We start from the raw sequence: 26,078 nt of genomic DNA, 5'->3' as shown, positions 1-26,078 counted from the left end.
AATCCTTCCCTGGCACATATATATAGGCATACATGAGAGATATTGTGGGTTCAGTTCCAGACCACTGCAATAAAGCAAATGTCTCAATAAAGCGAGTCACACAAATCTTTTGGTTTCCCAGTGCATATAAAAATTATGTTTACACTACACTGCAGTCTATTTAGTGTGCAATGGCACTATGTGTTTTTCTTTAAAAAAAAAAGCAGTGTATAGACCTTAATTAAAGAATATTTTATTGCTAAAAGAACACTAACCATCATCTGAGCCTTCAGTGAGTCATGGCAGTAACATCAAAGATCACTGATCACATAACAAATATAATAATGAAAAAGTCTGAAATATCGTGAGAATTACCAAAGTGTGACACAGAGACATGAAGTGAACAATGCTGTTGAGAAAATGGCACCAACAGACTTGCCAGATGCAGCATTCCCACAAACCTTTAATTTGCAAAAAACGCAGTATTTGCAGAAGTGCGATAAAGGACAACAAAACAAGGTATGCCTGTCTAAGAATTGAGTTCTAAAAAGCAGTGCTCACTACCTATCTTTCAGAGACCTAGTTGCCACCCAAAAGAAAACACGTCTGAACTCCCAAATGAGGGAAGACATTTTGAAACATCAACACAAGTATTAAGCTCAAAGAGATGGAAGCTAGAAAATCCCTGTAACTTATCTATATAGAAGAGAGGCTAGCTATGCCTCCAAAACAATTTCAATCTCAGGTAGATAAATATAAACAAACAATAGAAGAGCTATAGAAAGGCTTACAGGTCTAGTTGGCCAGGGGCCCACATGCTGCAAACTTAGAAATAAAGTATAGAATTTGGGAGTGTTTCTTACAGAAATGAAGAGGAAAAGGAGCGGCGTGTTCCTATAATATTAAAATATTATTTGGGAGAGATGAGAACATGGCATATTAGCAAAGCGAATGAGTCTTACATTTCATTACATCAAATTTTTAGGGCATTGAATGAAACCAAGCTGCAGAGAAAGCTTTGGGCAGCTGAGCAGGAGTGATACCATAAAACCTAGAAGAACCACATCTGTAGGTTCTGTTTAGTATCTCTTACTTGAAATGAATTTCAGAATCGAGACCCTCTCTCCTTTTTGATATTCCACTTATTTTCATACTTTCTAAGACAATTTCTTTTTGTCTGTGGAAAAACTCCAGTGTCCATGAGAGTGATGCCTGTCTGTTACCCACCCACGGACAGGAGCTGTGAAACAGGGAACATTAAGATCCGCTTCCATCCTCCCCTCAGTGGCCTCTAGCAACCAAGGCTCATTTCTCTGTAAATTATAACCTTTGAGGCCCTTTTTTGGGGGGGGGGGCTATTTTTAAAAACAGTAACAATCTCACATCTCTCTTGTTCGGGTTTCTAGACATTTTTACAAGAAAAGTCTACATTGTGCCATTATTAAAAGCCATAAGGGGAACTAAAATTTCACCTAGCCTGGTTTTATTTGACCCTGCCACCTCTGCCATCAGGAACTTAACGTCCCCAAATAGTAACTCCCCAGAATCTCGGAAGCATGGAAGACAGAGACGGCACTGGTACTCACAGTTTCTCCTCCACCATGAGCATTTCGTCAGGATCAAACCACCCCAAATATGATTAGACAGTTAGAAAACAACTCCAACCAAACTCTAAATAATAAGCTTTCAACCCAAACAAGAAAACTTGCAGAGAACTGACTAATAATGATGGCACGAAGGGCTCTTCCTCAGGACGGAAGCAGGCGACAGCTAACGTCGATCTGCTCAGGGAATTAAGGTAACATGAAGGCAGAATGTACGAACAAGAATCACGCCAGTTACTAATCTTGAAGGAGAGATAAGAGTTAATCCCAGCGAAAACTCATATAAATCTTCAATTAGGCCATAATGGCAGTGGGGATTGGGGCCGTGGAATAGACAGGTCCCGTGGAATAGACAGGTCCCGTGTGCTGATTTGATGGGGCCTAGGAAGAAAGGCAGAGGAACCCAGAACTAAGATTCCCAGTTCCTAGCTTGGCAGTTGGTTGGATGGCGGTCCAGCAGTGGATAGGAATCACAGAAGAGCGGTTTCAGGATGGAGGGGCAGTCATTCACTTAACGACAGGCGGCCAGTATCCGGGGGAAATGTGGGCAGATGGCTAAGCAAGGGTGCAGTGCTCCAGAAAGACAGCAGGACTAGAGAGAAGGACTTGGTAGTGACCAGCAGAGATGGCAAAGGAGGCACTCAGTGGAGTAAATAAACTCACCTGGAGAGGAATGTGGGTAGAGGAGGGGGCGGGAGACAGGTGGGAACAGCCCAGAATGCTGGGGAATGCAAACATTTGGGGACTGGGAAGAAGGGGAAAAAAAACAAGGAAGAAACTGAAAAGGTACAGAACCAGAGAGAAGTTGAGGGAGGCTTTCAAGAAGCAGAGTGTGTCAAATACCACCAATGCGATGCAACGCAGATTGGATTTGCCAACAAAGAGTCATCTGGGGCAGTGATCAGAATATTCTCTAGAGCAGATGGGGGCAGAAGCCAGACTGATGGCTGAAGGCTGAGCAGAGGAGACAGTCAGGAGGGCTGGGTAGCAGGCAGGAAGTGAACCCAGCAGCCCTTTCACCCCTGCTTTCAAGAAATCTAACTGCAAACATAAGAGTCCAAGCATCATTCTAAAATATATTTATTTACAATTATACAAGCAATACATAATTATATTCTTGTTGCCAAAGAAAATGTAAATTATAACAGATACAGATAACTGAATCCCCTTGCCCATCATTACTCCAACCCTAACCTGACTGCTTCCCAGAGGGAACCACTGTCACACTTGCATGTGTATCCTTTTAGGCCCTTTGCTGTGTTATTCCCCTCTTATTACGTCTCACAGATTGTTGCATGTTCAACACATAAATCTATTTGCATCCTTTTTAACTACTATACAGAAATCCACAACCCAGACCAATCATAATTTAGTTTCTGTGATGCTAGTGGCAGACATTTACATTGTTCCTGAGTTTTCACTCTTATAAACAATGTACAATGGTTAGTTCCCATATTGTGCATGTCTCTCTCTGCACATGTAGAGCATTGAGGAGGACTGACATCCACAAGATGAATACTGAGTCATAAAACTGGTTAAATTTTAACCGACACTGCCAAACTCTCCCCAGGGAGGGTTTCTGAAAACTCTAGGGTTGGGGGGAACAGGGAGAGCAAGAGAGAGGCACAGAGATGCCCACAGAGCCCCCTACACACCCATCTCGGGGCCAGGAAAGTCTCTGCTGCTCCCCCCTAGGGTCAGCATCTCAGAAGCACTGCCCCCCATAATCAAGAGAAAAGGGGTGGAAACAGGGGGCCCTCTGAGTCCAGAAAACAAATCCACACCTAACCTCAGAGACAAAACTGCAGCTATGGCGGCCTGGACTTTGTTTTAGATGGCAAATACGGTTGTTGGTCCACACTCCCTCCCACAGCATGCAGGGTCTGATAGAGAACTCTGTGCCCCCTGAGAGGAACAAGGCCCACTGACAGTTCTCTCTTGAACACAGAGATGCTGAAGTTTCTATTAAGAGGACTCAATGTCTAAACAGGCAGAGCTTTCTAGTCAGACCACTCATCAGTGGGAAGATGTGCTTATGGCCTAAGTGAGCACCAAATCAGCTAACTTCCTCTTGAACTTGTGAACCTGGAATAGAGTGGTGACATATCAAATGCAAATCCAACTACGCTCATGGCTGTTTTCTGTAAATAATTATTAAAAGCCCAGTGAAATTAGAGTTTACGTGTGTATTCTTCATCCCACACGATATATTATATAACGATACCTAAGCGTCACAGCACAGGGTTTGCTCATTCCCTGACTCATTCATATCTACTATGTACAGGTACTGTTCTAGGATATGGAGATCCAAGCAGCGAATGAAACACGTTAAAAGATCCACGCTAACAAGGAGCTCCCTTTCTAGTGACATGCTGTACACACAAAGCCTGTGTGCTCTGCTTTATGGATATTTCAGGCATTTTCATGGTTTAATTTCAACTATCCGTGATTTTGCCTTAGGTGGGACACAGAACCTAATCTCCTCCAAAAGACTGAATCCTACCAAACCTATACCCTCAAGGATCTGAGAGCCCCTAGTCACTTGTTCCCCAATCCTAGTTCTGAGAACCCGGCCAGGCAGACATTTCAGTTTCTGGCCCAGCATCCTTCCCATTTTACACTGGACCAGGAATTGGGGGCCCCCAGTGCAAAGAACTGGGGTACCCACACACTCATTTTCTCCATCCCCACTTCTTCCCAGTCACCAAAATGCTTGGCTTGGCTACCTAAAAAGAAGGGCTGATTATTAGTATTTTTTAACCTGTGAATGATTTACCACGTATTTCAAAAGGCCAGGAAGAGCAAGACATCATACTGTTGAACGTGTCACACTGAATGTATCCCTACATTGTTCTTGCCTAGTCAACCCAGTACATACGAGCTCACACAGCCCAGTATTTGCAACTTAATCAGGAGCTCCGGTACCCTCAGCACAAAGTTGAGGCCATTCAAGTTTCCCCTTCAGGGAGAAGGGGAGAATAACTGCATATGACAGGCACAGGGCCACTGAGGTCTACCACAGGCCAGTGAAGCAAAGGGCAGAGTGTGGGTCAAATCCAGCTAGCTCCTGTTCATGTAAATAGAGAACAGAGCCACGCTCGTTTGCTGGCATTTTGTTTTGGCTGCAGAGTTGAGTAGTTGCTAAAGACCACAAGGCCCTCACAGCTGAAATGTTTACTAGCTGGCTCTTTACAGGAAAAGTTCCCCCGGCCCAGGACTAGGAAGCAGAGCTGAGGAGCTGTGCTGAGCTGCTGCTGAAGCATGAATTAGCATCTCAAAGGCAAATGACAACTGGTGATGACTTACTCTACGGATCGTAAGTCAAAGGAACAGCGGAGACGCGACTGGCGGAACTTGTGCTTTGAGAGAATTAAATCGTACGTCTCCCGTATGTCATTTTCAGAGCTGCAGCTTAAGGATTTTAATTTATCTGCCTGCAAAAAAAAAAAAGCTTTGTGGAGGAGGTGGTGGAGGACATGCCTGCGAGTTCAATGCTTTTTTTTTTCTGCAGGTCAGAAGCCCGCATAGTAGGAAAAAAACCTCACATCTGTTATACAAACATGGCATGTAGAACCAAAAATAAAACCCACACTGATGAAAGCCGGCATGTAGAGAGATAATTTTAGACTTAATTTTAAGACTGTATAAACAGCTTCACTGAAATTTAAAAACCACACCCCCCAAATGCCCAACCCCCCTTGTGATTAAGCTCAACCCTGCTTTAGAGGACAACACACTCCAGTCCCTTTTACAAACCTCCTACCTCACCTCGGCTCCCAGTCTCTTATGAGGACGGCTCCCAGTCTCTCATGAGGACGGGGGAAAAAGCACTCCTGAGTTCTAACGTCACCCCAAAGGTAAACAGAAGGGACAGCTGACACCACCGTCTCCAACAGTTGCTAACGGAATTCAGATTTTTTTTTTTTTGCGGTACGCGGGCCTCTCACTGCTGTGGCCTCTCCGGTTGCGGAGCACAGGCTCCGGACGCGCAGGCTCAGCGGCCATGGCTCAGGGGCCCAGCCGCTCCGCGGCATGTGGGATCTTCCCGGACCGGGGCACGAACCCGTGTCCCCTGCGTCGGCAGGCGGACTCTCAACCACTGCGCCACCAGGGAAGCCCCAGATTATTTTTAACTATGCAGCCTAACGCTGGGGGCACCTTCTTTATACACTTTCCACCTGAGGCCCAGTTCTCTAAGGACAACTGTATGTTACTCACACCCACACCCCCTGCACCTGCCACACTGCTTGGTACTTACATAGGCAGGAAAGAAAGGAGGGAGGGAGGGAGGGAGGAAGGAATCAATTACATGACTTAAAAGATATTTTAAAACATGAACTCGGATTACAGTTTAACCAAGTAACACGATCACCCTTTTAAACTCTGTTATCAAGTATCAAGACTCAACTATTCACAATATTTATATTTCCTGCTCCCAGCGATCTGAGGCTACTGTTGTTTGTGTATTGTGCTATTTGTTCCCTCTTGCTCCAACTTTATAACAGAGCTGTTTCCAACCATAAGCTCTTGTCTGTCCCATTTATCTGCAGAGAGCTGCGTGGTCCCGTCTATGGACAGTTACTTAACAGGTGCTTTTGATGGTCACAGAAAAAAGGATCAGGAAAACTTCAGTTCTCACATTTTATCATTGTTCCCCTCCTACAGTTGGATGGATCCTGAAACAGAGATCCTGTTAACATCCGATGCTCCCCCAAAGCTTCTGGGTAACAGATCCTCCAGACCAAGGACAATAACTATTGTTTCTTGTTTTCTGGCTCCTGGTAAGCTCATTATTACTGGACTAGGATCAAACCTCTTTGTCTTTGGTTCAGACTCAAAAAGGCTCTCAGCAGGGTTTACATTAGTTCAAATCACTGCCTGTAGAACCAGACTATTTCCCACAATCACTCTCCCCGCATTCACTGAGCGCAGGAGGTTGGGGCCTGAGCCATGAGAGAAGCGAGGGATGGGAGGGCTGCAGGGACTGTTTTCTCCAGGTGGTGTTATGCCTGGATGAACTTGAGACCTAAGATAAAACTGTTTGGAAACATGTGTCCCCAGAGTCACCTCAGTTTAGAGAGGAGGGGACCCACAAGATTTAAGAAGTGGAACCTCACTGCCAGCACACCCCAGGGAAACTCTGATCAGGCCACAGTGAGAATCTTCCCTCTGTGTTCTACAAAGAACTTGAAGTTCAATGGCCCAGGCCCACCTTTAACCTCAGAAACACACTCGCTGATACACTGGACACATATAAGGTACAACAGTACAAAGAACTCAGCTGCTGTTCAGAACGAGGACTTTTGAAAAGCATTCTATCTCAGCTGGATTAAAAAAAAAAAATACTCCAGACTCAAATAACTGGGTCAGCAATATTTTTTTTGGCGCTAATTCAACACTTGTTCTAACACAAAAGCATAAAATGCCAGCTGAGAATGGAGAGTTCTACTTCCTAGAACTTCAATGCATGATAGCAACACCTGATGCTACGTCTCAGGTACACAGTTCTCCTACCATTCAACCAGTAAAGACCAAGATCAAAACAGGAGCCAGACTTTCCAGCTTCAGCGTGAACACCTGTCATTCTATTCTGCGACAAACTACATGGTATTCGGGATCAAACTGGAATATTTTTCGTTGCTGCTGTTCGTTTACTTTGAAAAGACGGTCACACCAAACACAACTTGAAGGCAGGTTCTATTTCACATGCAACGCCCATGAATAAATTGGATGGATTTGTGGTTGCCCCTATTTTCTATTTCAGACTAACCATCATCCCTAGAGCCCAGCTTCTGGCTTTACAAAGGGAAGGAGGCACGTGGGGAAGATAAGCTAAGAAAGCCACTGAGGGCCCGAGGTGGTACTATTTCCAGAGGAAATACTTCTCCCTCACCACCAAGTCCAGAAGAAAGATCAGAAAGAAGGAAGGATAAGTTTGCTAAGGCTTCTTCTGCTACTTCTGTGAACATCTGAGCAACAGCCGACCCCAGTCGTACAGGCCAGAGAGGCACCCCTGGCCGGGGACCAGCAGTCCTGGGTCCTTGTCCCAGCTCTACCTGGTGTCACGGCCTTGGACAAGCCACCTCACTGCCCTGCGCCACATCCTCTCATCTGTCAAATGAGGGGGGTGGTTAGGGTTATAACAAGATTCTTCCACTTTAAAATAATGTTTTATCCAAATTATACTCTAAAAAGAGAGCAATATTTTCTCTGCATGACACTTAACATCGCATAGTATCTGCTGTCTCTTCACTGGGCAGAATATTTATGAATGGGAGCTGCATCCTTTTTTCCATTTCTTATCTGTTTAACTAGATCCTTTAACTAGTAACTTTGTTTCATGTATTTTTTTTTTTAACCCCTTGTGACTGGCACGGGAACGGGAACGGGAGGGCTTTCCCAAAACCAATACTTACTATAATGCTTTCATATTCCTCATACTGTAGGTTAAAAAAAAGTAGAGTAGCTAGTTACCAAATTTCAGCATCTCTAACATGTTGGATCAAAGCTCTGTCAACTCTAAGAACCACCCAAGTATGGTTAAATGTCACTGTGAACTGACCACACGGTGTACTCAGGAAAGCATTTTGAAATCTAAGTCGTCTCTAAGGAAAGTAGCTTCTGTGTTCATCTACAGTTGCTACACTGTGGGAACTCCAGAATTTGAAAATGGAGTATCATCTGGGAGACATACAAGTACAAACAGCAACCTCATGGGGTCACCCATGGGGTTAGTTCTCTGGAGAAAGAAGTCTGAGGGGAAGTGAACGTGTGAAGCTAGGGACATGGGGACAACCCAAGTCTAAATAAGACAATTGGAACAGGACATCAAGGAGCCTGGTGGGGTCGAATCAGGACTGCCTGAATGCAGAGTAGAAACCCAACCCTTTTATGACCTGCGTGGGGCAAGTGTGTCGTCAGCACTGGACCTAGAAAAAAGGGGGAGAATGGATCTGTCCCCAGCACTGTCCTGAGAAAAGTGTGCCTCAACCAGCAGATAAACATTAGGAATAACCAAAGCCGGAAATGAAAGCACGGCTCAGGGAAAGCAGGCAGAGGAGAAGGGCTCAGGCCAGGAGGGAGAAGGGCTCAGGCCAGGAGGTGACCACTACACTCGGCGGCGGGTGGGGGGGTGGGGGGGATGGATGACCAGATGTGGATATGGCCTCGGAACGAGCCTGGCTATAAACAGTCCTCCTTTATTCCATTTTCATCCATCTACTGCCACGTAATCTATGTTAATACAGCTAATATACATGAATTTCCCATTGCCACATCTCCTTCTCCATCTAATGAACAGTGAAAATGACTGAGAAATACAGACCAAAGCTAATTTATATATCACCTCTAGGGAATGTGTTGAGAGAGACCTGGATTTTCTGGATAAATAGAGAAAAGTCCTTTAAGCCCATCCTGCTACCTCTGTTCCAGGGGCCTAAATCCACAGTTGGCAGCCTCAACATGCATCCCTGTCCCCCTTCCCTGGCAAATTATGGACTTCATGATAACTGCAGAAATCGCGAGTAGAATACCTACTTAAGATTTTTTTAAAGGGGTGGGGCGAGGTGATGACTGTAACTTGGGAATGTAACTGAAGGAGGGGCAGATTTAGATCCAATCAGGGTCCCACCTCCACTTAGTCCTGAAACTGAGTGGTCCATTGAGTCCAGTGGACCAAAGTGACCAGAACAATTTCTAAATAGTCACTTGGATAAAAATGCCAGATTCCAGCGTGCCAAGGGTAGACGAGTCACGGCAGAGACAGGCTTCTCGGGCCCCGGCCTGGGGCTGTGCGTGAAGATCTGCAAAGACCACTCAAGCACATTCAGCAACCTCCCTACCGCTCACCGTCTGGGGTGGGTATGAAGCCTGGTGTCCGTTCTGACATTTACAGCCTTTTCAGAAACTCATGAACTCAAAGAGTTTAAGCTATTTCAGGAGTTTCAAATCCAAATGCTATTCCTGGGGGGCAAGAAGTAAGGGTAAATGTATGGGACCTGATGTAAGTAAACATCCAGTGATGGGGCCTGTGGCGAGCTACAGCATGCTAGCCCCTTCTTGCCAAATGCAAGAAGCAGGCGGCCAAGTGCACATTAAAAAGAGAAAACTCTGCTGGCCAAACAAGAGCCTGTAAGCCAACTTAACAATGGCTGAGCTAGGAGATTTCCAGGCACACCTGAAGTCTCTGGGTGTATCACTGGCTAGTGGGGGAGGCTGGGGCATCAGGGGTTCTACCAACAAGAGCTGGTTTTCATTAAGTCCAGGGAGAGAATGGAATTCAGAAGCTGCTTTTAAGACACTGAGGAGACTGCAGCCCTCAGCCCCCCTCACCTCTGGGCCCTGTCAGCTCTCGTCCAACCCTCCTCTGAAGCCCACTCTACCCTGCAACATTATCACCCTGTGCTGAAAAGAACGGAAAAGCTCTTCTCATCCAATCATGGGAATGGTTCAATTTCCACATTCTTACTCACTCAGAGGAAAACTGACCCAAACCCACCAGCAGAAAATAATGTATAAAGCAAACCATGTCTCCAAAAGAGATTCAGTAAGAGTACAAACAAAACGTTAACACCTTTTAAAACGACTGAAGGGGGCTTCCCTGGTGGTGCAGTGGTTGAGAGTCCGCCTGCCGATGCAGGGGACACGGGTTCGTGCCCCGGTCCGGGAGGATCCCACATGCCGCGGAGCGGCTGGGCCCGTGAGCCATGGCCGCTGAGCCTGCGCGTCCGGAGCCTGTGCTCTGCAACGGGAGAGGCCACAACAGTGAGAGGCCGGCATGGCAAAAAACAAACAAACAAACAACTGAAGGAACAAAAAAAGATTGCTACCAAAAACAAACATCATAGGAGATTCTCCTCTCAATACAAGGAATGATTCTTCAAGATTTAAATTGCAAGCAAAGAAACACACTAAAACAACAACACAAACGCGTCTTCCACGATGTGGGAGGTATGTTTTGGTTCTGGAAGAAAAAAAACAAAAAAACGCAAAGGTTCAGGTACTACCTACCACCCATGTCAATGCCTCAGAGCAGCCTGGGCACCAAGTGGAATGAGGGATGGAGAAAATGGATTCTTCCACTCAGGAACCTTTAGGGCTCTTCTTCCCTCGGCCTGGCACACAGCTCACAGGAAAGAAGCCCTGAGGGCCACATAGATGGCCTGTCCTCCCTTTTCCAATGCAGGCTTAGTCTTAGGGGCTCCTGTCCCACAGGAAACAAGAAGAGCCTTCCTTTCTCCTCCCTCCCCAAATGCCCGTGCAGCTTCCTAGGACGCCCAAACTCAAAGTGTCATCACTGGTCTCCACACAGAAGCTCCACCTTGATTTAGTGGTGCCGGTCGGGAGGCTTAAATCTCTCGCCCATTTTGTGGTTGCTGTTCTACATTCTAAAATGGATTTTTAATCCCCACAAGCATCAAATATCTCAAGACTGTTCCTGCGTGAATTACATGGTCACTGACAAGAATGACCTGCAATAAAATGGCTGTTATGTTTTGAGATGGGAAAAATGCTCCAGGAGAAGACAGAAATCGCGTCCCATTCAACCAGCACAGCAGAGCCGAAGTTCTCACGGGAAAGAGGAGTTTCCCGAGAGAGATGAGGCGGGACGAAGTCTGGCCCAGCAGCTCTTTGCAGTTCCCTCTTGCTCAAACTACAACACAGGCCGCATTGGGAAGCCAAGGCAAAAACTGAAAACAACTGAAAAGGTGCTGCCTTGTGTTCAAAATCCGCACACCAAAGGCCACGTGGCTCCGGACGGAGCCCTGGCCACTGCGCAGAAAGGCAAGGATGCCGGGTAGGAGGCAACTGCGCTCTCCCATCTGGGCTGTTACAAGGATACATGCTTCCCCTCTTCCTGTCACACCCTTAACCATTTCCCCAGGCCAACGAGGAGGGAGGACTGCAGCAGAAGCCCAGGGTGCATCCCCCAAGGGACCTTTCAGCGCTTGCCCTCAAGCACCGCCTGAGGGTGAGGCCAGCCTCTATTCTATAGGCCCAGAAATAAGCTGACTTGGTGACCAGCTGGCTGGCCCCCTGTGAGGCCTTAGAGATGGGAAACTGTTGGTTTCACCCACAGGGGCCTCATTCCCTATTCAGGAAACCCAGCCAAACCATTTTCAAATCAGTACTTTCAGGGAACAGGCAGAGAAACATTTACAAGAGCCTCTGTGAGGCCTCGGGGTTGCTCCTTCCCTCTCTCCCTCCCTTCCTCCTTCCCTCTGCTCTGACCCCAAGTCACACTGCACACACACCACTGCTGGGCTCACCTCCCTGAGTATCTCGGCCTGTTTCTATGACAACAGCCTCCTACTCGAAGAATCTATAATGGCTTCCCACTTGCCACAAGACCACGGCCAAATGCCTCACCTTAGCACTGAGATTCCTGCAAGTCATTCTACCTGCCCATGTTTCCTCCCTTCTACACATGTGTTGTCCTTATTCTACCTACAGAGCCTAGTCGCTAAGAACTCAGTCAGCCTGGATTCAAATCCCAACTCCACCACTTAGAGCTGGAGACCTTGGGCAAGGTACTTAAATGACTCAGTACCTCAGTTTCCTCATCTGTAGAGCAGGGATAATACTGCTCAGGTGAGTACAGTGGTCATGAACTGAGATGATAATGTAAAATGCCTAGAATAAAACCTGGTACATGGTATCACCCAACAGATATTAGCAATTGAAATATTCATTATTATCACACAAGTCACTTCTTCCACGAAGCCTTCCCTAGCAACACCAGTCAACACCTTCTGTTTCTCTTCTTTCTTTTCTTTTTTTTTTAAATCTTCTGTTTCTTAAACGTTCTATGAACAGTCAGATACTGACTGGAGTTGTTAGGGACTGTTCCATGAGGCAGGTTACTTGGATGGTAATCAAATGTTAAAATTATTATTATGAAAGTCATATCCTAAAATAGGTCCTGTGGTTCCCAAATTATCTTTACCTCCAGTAACAATGTTTCTGATGGGTTCATCTCTAAGAGGTACTATACATTTGTAGTTTCAGATTATGTTTCTGGGATCCAAAGCCTAATTCCACGGAGACTGAAAGCTTCTTAAGAGCACCATGGACACACTGGCAGTTCCTATCACAGTGACACACTGGGGCCTTTTTTTTTTTTTTAATTTTTCCTTCCTTCCTTCCTTCCTTCCTTCCTCCCTCCCTCCCTCCCTCCCTCCTTCCTTCCTTCTTTATTTATGGCTGTGTTGGGTCTTCGTTGCTGCATGTGGGCTTTCTCTAGTTGCGGCGAGTGGCAGCTACTCTTCGTCACCATGTGCGGGCTTCTCATCGTCGGGGCTTCTCTTGTTGCGGAGCACGGGCTCTAGGCGTGCGATCTTCAGTAGTTGTGGTACGTGGGCTCAGCAGTTGTGGCTCGCGGGCTCTAGAGCGCAGGCTCAGTAGTTGTGGAACACGGGCTTAGTTGCTCCGCGGCACGTGGGATCGTCCCAGACCAGGGCTCGAACCCATGTCCCCTGCATTGGCAGGCGGATTCTTAACCACTTCGCCACCAGGGAAGCCCCACACGGGGTCCTTAAGCCAATGCTTGTTCATTTAAAAAGAGAATATTAAGTTACCTGAAAAGCTAAGGTAAGAAGTGGGAGATTAAACAGACCTCCAGAATAAGAGTTAAAATCTACCCTTTCAAGTATTCCTCCTCTCAAACTTCTTGTCACAAACATTTAAGATTAAACCAAGTTAAGAAGAAGAGAAGAGTGGAAAACACCACCGAGATGGAGTAGGACCTGGTGTAGACGAACAAGGCAGCCTTAGCCCTTGGTCTCCCTGCCTCCAAACTTCCACAGCACTTCACGCATGCTCTCATAAGACACAACTTCCACCTGGTTTTAAGCCTCAGAAGACTTCATACCTGTCTCTGGGTTAGAAGCTCCTTCTCTCTCAAGTTTGAATGACCCATGGCTCCCATGCAGGGCCTTACTGAACAGAGATCCACTGTTTAAAGCAATCAGAGGAGAATCTAAACTTCACAAGTTTTCACATTAGTTCCAGTATGTTCCAGATCATACCACCACAGTTATAAAAGCATTACCCAACAGAAAGCTTCAAAGGGACTACTTTAACGGATAAGGATATAACAAGTGCTTCTAAAAACATGATTGTTCTGAAGCCCTTGAGTGCATTTAAAATAGTCTGCATTTTCAGCATAAGGTTGGGGAGAACAAACAGTTCCTCAGGAGTTGCTCCTGGCGATGCCATCTCCAGGCTTCCAGTAGGGCACTGCCCTGACCTTGCCCCCCCGCCCGACTCTGCTGGCCCCAGGAAGATGCAGTGCTCAGCACTAAGGCTGTGGGGCAAATGGGGTCTGGCTGGCGAGCCTTTCTTCTCCCGCTTTCCCTCCGAGGAGAGCTGCCCCCAGAGAACACACCTGCAGCTCTTCCCAGCAAACTGTGCCCCTGCAGAGGAAGTACTCCCTGGCTCAGGTGGGGTCCCCAGATGGGTTGTCTAACTCATTTTTGGGTTCAGTAGTAGGAAGACCACTTCCTTGCAGATACGAGCCACAATGTCTTACATCAACTTCTGGGGGGATAAAGGCAATGTCTGGCATCTACCCGCTGAAATTGTAGTCTTTTTTGTCAATTTGTTCAAAACCTCAGAGGGGAAGGATGGTGTTATTTATTGGGCTCCCTCAGAACCCCCAACACCTCCCCCCATAATCAGGCCTACTATGAGGAAATTCCAGAATAAGGCCCAATATGCGTCTCTATCAGCATCATGTACCAGGGATACCTTTGTAGACACTGCCCAGGAAATGGCTGGAAGCAAATCCATCCCTCGCCCCTGGAGACACCCACCCCACAAGTGACATGTCCAGAAAAGTAAAACTTGCCCAATAGCCCACTCCTCATTACCTGTGGGATTATGTAGGCTTTACCATACTGGCTACATTAAGTGTTTATATATAACAGCTGCTACCAGAGACACTGGCAGACAGCCTTAGGACAAGGGAAGAGTACAAAGGTCTGTAAGAAAAGACTACACATCTAATCAGGAACGGCCATCAACAAGGCTAAGATGGGACTTCCCTGGCGGTCCAGTGGCGAAGACTCCGTGCTTCCACTGCAGGGGGCGTGGGTTTGATCCCTGGTTAGGGAACCAAGATCAGGGAACCAAGATCCTGCATGCCATACGGCATGGCCAAAAAGGAAAAAAGACAAACAAAAAAAAAACCCCAAAATGAAGCCAAGACAACACACACAATCTTCTGCACCAAAAGCATCAGATGGCATCTGTCCTTCTACTAAAGATAGAGATGGTGAAGGGTTCGCCCACTTGGAAGGAAAGCACTGAAGAGGCTTCAGGGAAGTTTAGGGAGAGCGGGTACAACCCTAAACCACCCTGGGGTGGGTGGGCCCCATCCTCTAAACTGAATGTTTCCCACACACCCCCATCAACCGTTCATCAGCAGTAGGAAGAGGTGAAGGGCTGACTTACATGCTCCCTCATCCCGTTGGCCACGGTGTTGGACATCATGATGCAGCAGATGATGACGACCAGGATGAAGTAGAGCGCGTACATGAAGCGGGTGCTCCGGGACTGGCGGATCTTGGGGCAGCAGCCGCAGCAGTAGGAGCAGCCAGCATTCCCACAGCAGCAGGCCAACTAGGAAAGGAACACAAAACATCCTCTCGGAGCCTCTCCTTCACAAACCTGCTTACCCCAGACCTCTGCAGGTGAGCTACCGTTCTTCCAAGGCGTCCTGCCCATAGGACATGGCAGTGTGAACAGTTGAGTGCGTGAACCAAGTTTTCGCCAGAATTGGTCTGACATTGTCTTTAATAAACATGATGGCTTGGGAGATGCCCAATACTTAAACAGAAAAGGCACACTTCACCTGAAGCACTGTCATCACTCTTAGACAAAAACCAATTGGTGAAGAGCAAGAAGCCAAGAACTAGAAAAAGGACTAAGTGAAGTGGGAAGGACGGGAATACCAAGAAGTTGGGCCCAAGAAAGGGACCTGTCAAAATCCATGAGCCAAAGAATGAACTGCATGGGCGGGGAGGTAACTTGAAGCGCAAAAGGCACAGGTGCCTCTTACATGTGTGTTGTTGACCACAGCTTCACGCCCCTAAGGGTAGGCTTTAGGCTAATGAGTGGGGCAGGATTGTGCTTTACTGGCCAATGCAACCAGACATAATTTTATTTGAGAATATTAAATAAAATAGGGGATTAAGTTTTCAGGTGTGGGTCTGGTGTTAATTTTTTTCTTCTTCTTAAAGAGCTTGTTTTTTTAGAGTAGTTTTAGGTTCACGATAAAACTGAGAGGAAGGCACAGAGATTTTCCATATGCCCCCCACTCCTACACATGTATAGCCTCCCCCGTTATCAATATCAGTCATCAGAACGGTACATTTTGGGTTCACTCTCGGTGTCGTATACTGAACAGGTTTAGATAAATGTATAATGACATATATGCAACATTATGTATCAGAGTATTTTCACTGCCCTAAAAGGAAACTAGATCTTTAGTAAGCCTGGGTTTGGGCCCTGGCTCTGCCACCTACCAGCTATGAGCGTTTTCAAGACTCAGACTCCTCATTTTTTTTGCGGTACGCGGGCCTCTCACTGCTGCGGCCTCTCCCGTTGCGGAGCACGGGCTCCGGACGCGCAGGCTCAGCGGCCATGGCTCACGGGCCCAGCCGCTCTGCGGCATGTGGGATCCTCCCGGATCGGGGCACGAACCCGTGTCCCCTGCATTGGCAGGTGGACTCTCAACCACTGCACCACCAGGGAAGCCCCAGACTCCTCATTTTTTAAAGTGAGGGTGCTAACACTACTTAGTGTACTTGGTGGTCTCTTGGACAACCTAATCAGACACACCTGGTGTTAGGGAGGGATATCCGTTTAGCAAATAGGGAATAATACAAAAGAGATTACCATAAACCACGAATAACAACCAAACCTACATGTATTAACACTATACATAAAACCTAACAATGCAATCTCTTGATAGTTATTTAGCAGGAAGTTCAGAGCTTTGCATGGCTTCAAAACAAGCATCAATTAGAAGGCTACACTATAAACATCACTTACAGTAAGAAGAGATCACAGGTGTAAGACCACAACAGGTTATAATCATAATGACGTTAGGACAGATCTTAGAAACATACACATTTCCCAAGATATTTCATCTACTTCATGGAACCGCCATTGTTGGAGCCCTTTGTCATTCTGTACTATTTCATTACTTAAAATTTCTTAATGTACTCTCTCCATCTTACCTTCAGTTTTCTAAGCCATTTTTCTCAAGACTCTTCTTGCCTCAGAAGGCTGGGACTGCTCTGCAAGACAAGCTATTCTATCGGGCTGAGCTAACAGATCACACAAGTGGGATCCTAACACTGCTGCCTGTGTGGTGTTCTTACAGGCCACCTTCCTTTACAGTTCACTCATCCATATTCTCTGTCCCTGATTTTACTGATCCCTTTCCACTCATATGCCCCAGTTTTTCTTTCCTCTCCCTCCCCGGCTCCCTCTTCTCCGCTCCCACTGGCTTAGTTGGCTTCTGGCCCAAACCCGCCTCCCTCCTCCTCTGCCTGCCAAATTCTTTCCAAACTGCCTCATTCAACGGTTGCTAACTCTTTAAGCTCTATGGTCTTAGATAACCAGTTTTACTGTATTTCAGATGTGATCAAATATTTATCCTATCTGGAAAAAAAAATACTTAGAAGCAGTTGATACATCCTATGAGAGAACTTACCCATAGCAGAATCAACATTTACACCTACTATCTCCACAGAGGGGAAAAATGAGCACATACAGACTTAATGTCAGCCTAATGGGTCATTTAAAGACAAATAGTGACAGAGGAATGTGATCATGGAAAACGTGAAGAGAAAATCACATTGGTTTAATCCTACTCTGTCATTAAAGTCATGTGTCATTGTACGGATCTAATTTTTTAAACTCTCCTTATTTTTCACTTTCACCCTACATGTGGTGCTATGATATTTATGTGTGTATACATATATACAGACAAGTGTACATACATACACACATGCCTAACATTAGAATCAAAGAGCACTTCTCTACTAGCCCAGAAGTTATTTATGAAAGCAAACTATGCCAATCACCAATACCATAGTACAAGTGCATTATCTTAAGCTAAACGCTGATACAGAAGTGGAAATTCCAAACAGCATCCACACAAGCAATGTTATGTTAGCAGTGAGGAAAATCTCACAGCCCTGCTGACTTACTACTTCTTTCCGGAAGAGCATAATTTAGAATAAAATGGGTTTACCTTTTATTCCTTGCCACTTACAGCTTTATTACTGTGAACATGTCACTCCCCTACTCTTCACCCTCAAAACTGGAGAAAGCAACTCCTGGCCAACCTAACTTCGGGGGCTGCCACAAGCTTGGAGAGAAGTGCCTCTGTCTTGTTACCCCCCAACTCCAGAGGACCTAAACATTTTACTGAACAAGTTAAGGTATAAAAAACAAAGGTAGAATGGACAATACCAAGAGTGAACCCTAATGTAAACTATGGACTTTAAATAATAATGATGTGTCCATGTAAGTTCACTGGTTTTAACAAATGTACCACTCTGGCGAGGGACGTGAATAATGCGGAAAGCTGTGCGTGCATAGGGGCAGAGGGTATATGGGAAATCTCTGTACCTTCCTCTCAATTTTGCTGTGAACCTAAAATATCTCTTAAAAATAAAGTCTATCAAAAAACAAACAACAACATATGAACAAAACAGTGCCCATCAATGGCTCAATAAATGTTGAATGAATAATATATGATAAAGTCCTAACAGCAACACTCCTCAAACAAAAGGGCTGGCAATCCCACTCCACAGGGCCAAGAGCACAAGTCATGTGCTGCACTCTGAATTTCTCACACCCACATTGTATCACAAAGAGTTCATTATTAAGGGCTTTAATTTGTAGATACTGCACACAATCTTCTTCCACAAGAAATCAGTAGACATTCAAGAGGGACCCAGGACAATCTTTTGGGAGGACGATGCTTACAATTCTTCTAGAAGTTCATCCTGCAGGTATACTTACACAAGAGCACAGAGATTTAGGTATAAGGTTGTTCATTAAAAGCATAAAAACGGGGACTTCCCTGGTGGCGCAGTGGTTAAGAATCCGCCTGCCAATGCAGGGGACACGGGTTCGATCCCTGATCTGGGAAGATCCCACATGCCACAGAGCAACTAAGCCCGTGCACCACAACTACTGAGCCTGCACTCTAGAGGCCACGAGCCACAACTACTGAGCCCATGTGCCACAACTACCGAAGCCTGCACGCCTAGAGCCCATGCTCCGCAACAAGAGAAGCCACCGCAAAGAGAAGCCTGCGCACCGTAATGAAGAGTAGCCCCTGCTCACCGCAACTAGAGAAAGCCTGCTCGCAGCAATGAAGACCCAACGTAGCCAAAGATAAATAAAATTAAAAAAGAAAAAAAGCATAAAAAAGGTCTTATTCTCCAGCTACACAGGGGCAGAATAAATAAATTATGGACTATCCATACAATAGGACATAGTTTAAAAGAATAAATCAGTGTTATGGGCTGAACTGTGTCCCTGCCCCTGCCCCTCCAGTCATATGTTGGAAATCCTAACCCCCTGTATCTCCAAACATGACTTTATTTAGACAGATGGCCTTTAAAGAGGTAGTTAAGATTCAATAAGGTCACTGGGGTGGACCCTAATCCAATATGACTGGTGTCCTTGTAAGAAGAAGAGATTAGGACACAGAGACACACGGAAAGAAGACCATGTGAAGACACAGGGAGAAGACAGCCATCTACAAGTTAAGGAGAGAAGCCTCCTTGATCTCGGGCTTCTAGCTCCCAGATCTGTGAGAAATTAAATTTCTGTTGTTTACACTACTTGGTCTGTGGTACTTAGGTTATGACAGCTCCAGCAAACGAAGACAGCCAGTATGCCCGGATATTTTATACGTACGCATATCTGTACGTGGGGAATATGTGTGTGGACACAAAGACCGCTAACATCGATCACCTGGGCCTAGATGAGTGGGCCTAGATGTGGGGAGGAAACTAAGACAGCCATGTCTCACTGTTTTGCTCTCCTGTCTGGGTTTTTACCATGTGCATGTATTACTCTCGTGATTAGAAAAAGAAAACGGACTATTTAAGAAAAGTAACTAAGTTTCAAGATAATGATACAGAAGTATTTGCAGTGTGGTATTGACTTGTGTGTTTTCTTTCTTTCTGAAGAAACTTTCCCTCCCCCAAATATACTGAAAGAGAAAAATTTCAAAGAGCCGTTCACACCCTCTATCTAACTTCCTTTGCAATAGCAACAGCATGAATAGCAAAGGCTTTTCTAAATAGAAGGTGCTTTGTCCTTGCCGGGGCAGAGTCCAAATGAAAGGATTAGCCAGCCTCTTGCTGCTACCTGGAGCTGGGCCTCCCCCTTAGTGTTAGTTTTCTTCTCCTGTCTAAGGTGCGTGCCCTCGTGCGCGCGTGCGTGTGCACACACACACTACCAAAACCACAGTAAATAAATACACACTCTCCTTGTCCTCCCACTGGCCTTGGGCTGACAGTTCTTCTAAGGACTGATGCCAGGCACGTGAGGAAGTGATCACAGAAGCGAAACATGAGCTAGGGCTGGTAGTAACTTCCGGGTTCTCTTGTTAAACTAAGAAGCACAATTCCTTTATTACCTAGAATTCCCTGCTGACAACACCACCAATTGGAAATAGCAAAGAATCAGGAAGAAAGCCAAAGAGATGTCATAGAATCAGCACAAACACTCTTGTGAGAGTTCCCCTCTTCCTCCCTCAGGTCTTTTTTTCACAGTTCCAACAGGCTTGCTTAAGCCCACTGGTGGGAAGAGTACAGGTCTGAGAACCAGAAGGCCTGGATTCTAACTCTGTGCAGCTCTGGGTCTTGGTTTTCCTCACTTGCACATTGAAGGAGCCTAGGCAGATGACAGAGGATAGGTAAACAGGTTTCATCTGACGCTCAACTCATTGGCAGTGCGGTCCTGAGGTAGGTTTTAAGGCTGAATGTCTCAATCCACAGGGAAAATGCAAGGACCAATGAGCACCATGTGCCTGGTGGCACCCATGCTACGTCTGTTCATCCCTGTAAGAGGTGATCTGATTGATCCCTACCATCCACAAGTTCTTAGATGTTGAAAAATGACCTGCAAGAGGCAAGCACACTGGGTTAAACCCAAAGCAAGAAGAGAGAGAGAAAAATCGATCAGAAAGAGAAGAATTAAAAAGTGGAGCAGTCAAAAGCTCTTCAAGCAGGCGCGGGTTCTATGAGCATCACCCCATTGCTTCCTGGGCTACATTCTGCGATGTTCAGCTCCCGCGGCAGTGAGATAACTCACATTCATCATAATGACTCAGGCACCCCATTAACTCGGGTTCCCTTCGTTCCACTTAGGAAGGCAAACGAGTTGCGTAGGACACTTCTGTCGCAAGAATCACCGCAAACACAGATCACATTTTTTTCAGTTCCAATGCTTTAGTTTGGGGGAATGTAAATCCCTCAGCAAAGTGGAAAACATTCATTCATTCAGACTTATTCCTTGAGAGCTCTGGACAGCCTAGTTGGCTTTAGCACGTCAAAACTAAGTTGAAACTGCAAAAGGAAAGATTGCTTCAAATCTGACACGGACCTTCATTCAGTCCCTTTTCCTGACTTGGAAATGCAGGAGCCCTAGCAGAACTGAGGAAAGACCTAAGAGATTTTTTGTTAACTACAATAATTACAATATTGTCCCTTAATAAATGGCGAGGAGGCGGGGCAGCAGTAAGGAAGTTCCTAAAAAACTGAAGTTGTTGAAGCTGCTGGAAGCAGAACCCAGGTGTTCCTGTGCAAGCTGGGGGGGAGGGCGTTAATACCAAGGAAAGAGAAGAAAAACACACAAGACATAAAACCAGGTTCAGAATATTTTATTAAAGTGAATGGTGCTATCTTTTAATTTCCATTTCCACATCTTTTGGTAACACACAATACTACTCATGCCATGTCACAGCCCACTTTCCCTCCTTCTCCTTTGAGGTTTTAGGATTATCTATGAATCACCAGCGGTCAGCAGAGAGGTAAGGAACAACCGATTCTACTTTGATAGCAGTATTTATTTAAATTCTGGACTCACAACCAATATTTTGCACCTCATTCTCCTCACTAGATGCTCAGAAACAGCTTCCCACTGAGCTTATACAGGCCTTTTCCTCCACTACAGTCAGGAGGCAGAGGCAGTGGTAAATAGCAACTCTTGCCACCGTGGTGCCACGTGCTGCCCTTTACCGGTAGCTATACGAGAGAATGATGCGACTTGAAAGCTGGGAGAACAAGAACACTCAATTCCTCTGCTCAATAAAGGCATATCTTACTGCACAAGAAATACAGGTGGCAGGTAGTCGCTAATTCACAAAAGGATTGTGTTTTAGAAACCTCAACACATATTATACATGTGTTAGTAAGTTGGTTTGTTTGGAGCTTACAGTGGATTTCTCCCACACAAAAGAATACAGGGGAACCTAGTAAAGCTTACTTAATCCATAATAATATTAGCTAACACTTATTAATCCCTTGCTCTTTGCAAGGTACTACAACTTATCATTAGCTGTTATATCAACCCCACCGGACAGAGCTGGTGAGTGGTAGAGCCAGGATTGGAATCTGTAGGCTCTTTGCCATTCTGCTCTATTCACTGCTGGCATATACAGAGGGTGCACTGGACAGACAACACTGGCCTGAAACTTTGGTTTCCTACAGAAGGGAAATTGGCTGTGTGGGAAGGAAGCAGCAAGTGAGGAAGCAGTTTTTCTCTCCTGCCCTCAGGGGTACAGTAAGCATTCAACAGGTATCTGAAGAAGGCATCTCCCTCTGTGTGCCCCTCCTCTCTCCTGGCAACCTCTGGCTGCAGTGGACCCGGATGCCCTCTATTAGCGCCCTGCCAGAGCGGCTCAACCACTCCCATTACCAAGCTCCCCCCTCTCTCACCCCCAAGCCCTAGCCCACTTTAAAAGCCCTACTACCCCTAATCCTATGGAAAATAACCAGGCCATTCATTCACTCAACTAATGGTTAGTATACTACATACCCAGTTGTGCAATGTTAATTCCTGGGAATGCAGCAATAAACAACAGACCTTGTTTCTACCCGTGAAATGACCCTATGGGGCATTCCCCCAAACCCTCTGCTTCAGCTCCTCTCTGAAGTACCTAGATAACAGCATCTAATGCACATTCCTGAGTTGCTTGGCAGATGTGAAAACCTCCACCAAATGAAAGACGTGAACTACCTGATGACCATGAGCACATAGCCCCCAGACCTACTGGTGCCTAAGGACTGGTAGTGTTAACCCCTGTGACACTGCCCTGTTACCTCACCATCAGCCAATCAGAGAACTGTGCACAAGCTGATCAGAAAGAGCTTCTTCCCTCATCTGTGACCCTCTTCCCTCATCTGGCCTTAAAAATGCTTTGCTGAAACCCTTCGGGGAGTTCGGGGTTTTGGAGGGGGCACGAGCCACCCGTCTCCTTGCGTGGCCCTGCAACAAACCTTTCTCTGCTCCAAACTCCGAAGTTTGGGTTTGTTTGTCCTCACTGTGTGTCGCGCACACGAACTTGCGTTAACATAACAAGTTGTTTAGAAGAAAGGAACCTGGATGCTCCTTTCTGTACTGGAAGGAGTACTGATCACTGACATAATGGTGCATTCATATCACTGAATCCAATGCACCCACTGAAATGATTATACAGGAAAAGATACAGCCATGGAAAGATGTCCACACTGCATTAACTGAAAATAGATAATAACACAACAGTATAGAGCATGATAGCATTTGGGGTAAAATTATAACAAGATATAGATCTGCAATAACAACAACAAAAAACAATCTAAAAGGATATACCAGTATGTCAATGGTAGTTAACAGAATTGTAGGATTATGAGTGACTACGCTTTTCTGTATTTTCTGAACTCTTTGTAACCAGCACATATCTTGTAATTAGAAAAACACTTCAAGTTTCTCTTTTGGAAGAAAACAAAACAACATTTCTCTTCTACCTTACAGGTCGTAAGCACTCAAGTACTTGCTAAACGAATCAGCCAGCGAGTAAATGAGATCTACTTCTGCTACGTGATTGGTAGAAAACAGCCAGAGTGAACTATCACTGTAACTGAGGCATAAAACTAGAAAATTCTACTGTGCTTTTTTTTTTTTTTTTTTTTGTGGTACGCGGGCCTCTCACTGTTGTGGCCTCTCCCATTGCGGAGCACAGGCTCCGGACGCGCAGGCTCAGCGGCCATGGCTCACGGGCCCAGCCGCTCCGCGGCATGTGGGATCTTCCCAGATCGGGGCACGAACCCGTGTCCCCTGCATCGGCAGGCAAACTCTCAACCACTGTGCCACCAGGGAAGCCCTGTGCTGTATTTTTAAGTATGGTTAAGACGGTGAATTTTGTTTTTACCTCAATTTAAAAATTTTTTTAACCCTTATAAAGTTTTTTAGAGTTTAATTGCTATAAATAAACCTCTACTTGGTAGAATTTGAAGCAAATGAAAATGAAATAGGAAAAATTAAATGGCTACCTAAGAGTGCAAGTTGAACAAGAAGCTGTGTATTTGCCTGGCCCAGAAATTGGCTCTTGTGTTTCCTTCTTTTCAGGTTCTTAAGTTTTTCCCTTTTGAGTTCAGAGAATCACTTAAAGCTCCAAGATTTTCACAATCTTTTCCATAACTGTCACGACACGATTCTGGAGGGTTGTCGGAAAGGAGTCTGGGACAGGAGGTTTCTCACACAGGTTTCAACATTCTAGAACGTGCTGGTTTCAACAGCATTTCCATGAAAAGCATTGTCAAGGGTCAGTGTCCTTCCTTCATGAGCACTGAGTACCCACAGCCACTGGGACCGAATCTGAAACAGGCAAAGGAGAGGTCATCAACACCCACCAAGCCAGCACTGGCTTTTGGGTCACAACGAATCTGGACACAACCGTTCCCCTTGTTGGGAGTCTCTTTCTCACGAGGTTAGGGTTACTTACAGAATGCTGATTGAGTTCTCTGTTCTCAGACAGCACTTGGATTCTTTGAGTCATTCCCTCACACCACCCTCCGCTTAATGCATCTTCTAAAAAATACCACACTCGATATACTTTAGTAAGTTGGTGGAGAGAACCTATAAGGTTTAAGATTAAAAGGTAAACTAACTGTTTTCTGTTGAACTGCCAGAAAGCAGAAACACTCGTGGGAGACAGATCATTTAGAGCAAAGTTTGTCAAACTCTTTGGGGCACCATTGGGAGCCCCATAATTCTTTGGGGGGGGTTGCTGTCCTGTGCACTGTGGCATGTTTAGCAGCATCCTTGGCCTCTCCCCACTATGTGCCAGTAGCAAGCCCCCCTCTTCTCCCTCACAAGTGGAGACGATCAGAAATGTCTCAGACAAATGCCCTCCCCCATTCTCGATGGAGCCAGGCTGTCTGGGTTCACACCAAAGCTCCAATGCAGCCTGGTTAAGCGGCCTTGGGCCAATTCTTTACCTCTCCAGGTTTCAATTATCTCATTGTTAAGTGGGAATAAAAATACCTACTTCACAGGGTTGTTGTGAGGATTAAATGAGTCAGTTCAGGAAAAGCTCTCAGCGCAGAGCCTAATACAGGGTATCCATCCACTTTCCCAAGAAAGCCACCTGTACTTATCATCTACATCATCAATAGTCATGTCCCTCCTCCCCAGAGAGGCCCCCCTCCTCAGTCCATCAGGTAGATATGGAAAGAGGTAAAGATGGGAGGGGGATGGGATCAAATCATTACTACCTCACTTATAACAATGCTTTCATTTTTCTGCCCTAATGTGAATGATAAATGCATATGTTGAAGGAAAATACTTTCAGAAATAAAACTTCTGAGATCTAAACCCAGGAAAGCATCCTAGCAACCTGGGGAAAAGTTGTCATGTGTGTGGAAGCACTTCCCACGTGCCCTCTGTATTTCCACTGAGGAACAAGCAAGGCAATCAGAACATTCATTTGCACCCACTGAAGCCACAAATACCTGCAGCAGAACAGTTCTGAGAAAGATGAGTTAAGCAAGTTCCAGAAAAAAAATGCTGTAGGAAAACAAAACCTTGAAATTCAAAATGGAAAAGTGTAGGACAATGGGAAGAAAAGTGCTCATTAGGTTTAAACCATTTTTAAAAGTCAGTTTTAAGGCTTCTCATCAAAATGAGAGAGGGGGGCAAAATCCTGCTTGTTCCACTTCATAATAGCTTATCAACAAACAGTCAATGAAACACAAAGCCCAAAATTTGCCTGGTTGTGTCGTGGAGATTATGCCGCAACGAAGAAATCTGCCAAGCCCTTTCTAAGAGGTCCTTTACGCCAGCCCAATCCCCAGACACTGCCAATCCTGGTGATGGAGGCCACAGAGCCAACTAGATCCAAGTGTGCTCTGGGGAGGAGAACGGAAATGGGCTCATTTCACAGACAGTTCCAGCAGGCATGACCTCAGAGCTCAGGTG

The 26,078-nt window shown here is 45.7% G+C and overlaps 1 protein-coding gene across 3 annotated transcripts in view; it reads right to left on the bottom strand.

Moving 5' to 3' along the window:
* The window catches only part of SERINC5 (serine incorporator 5), an 87,848-nt gene that overhangs the window by 35,399 nt on the left and 26,371 nt on the right, over positions 1–26,078 (bottom strand). For 2 of the 3 annotated variants that reach the window (XM_082836369.1, XM_082836371.1), the window contains exons 1-2: positions 24,604–24,855; positions 15,036–15,203 (exon numbers count right to left, since the gene is read on the bottom strand). In XM_082836369.1, coding sequence (XP_082692495.1) covers positions 15,036–15,203; positions 24,604–24,657 — 222 coding nt within the window. In that variant the 5' untranslated portion in view covers positions 24,658–24,855. Of the gene's footprint in view, positions 1–15,035; positions 15,204–24,603; positions 24,856–26,078 lie in introns of those variants that run through there. The other variant, XM_082836370.1, reaches the window with a different exon arrangement.

The sequence above is a fragment of the Leucopleurus acutus genome (assembly GCF_964270905.1).
Source record: "Leucopleurus acutus genome assembly, chromosome: 3".
Lineage (NCBI taxonomy): Eukaryota > Metazoa > Chordata > Mammalia > Artiodactyla > Delphinidae > Leucopleurus > Leucopleurus acutus.
The sequence above is the reverse complement of the archived record's forward strand: the minus strand, read 5'-3'. Positions and strand labels throughout refer to the sequence as shown.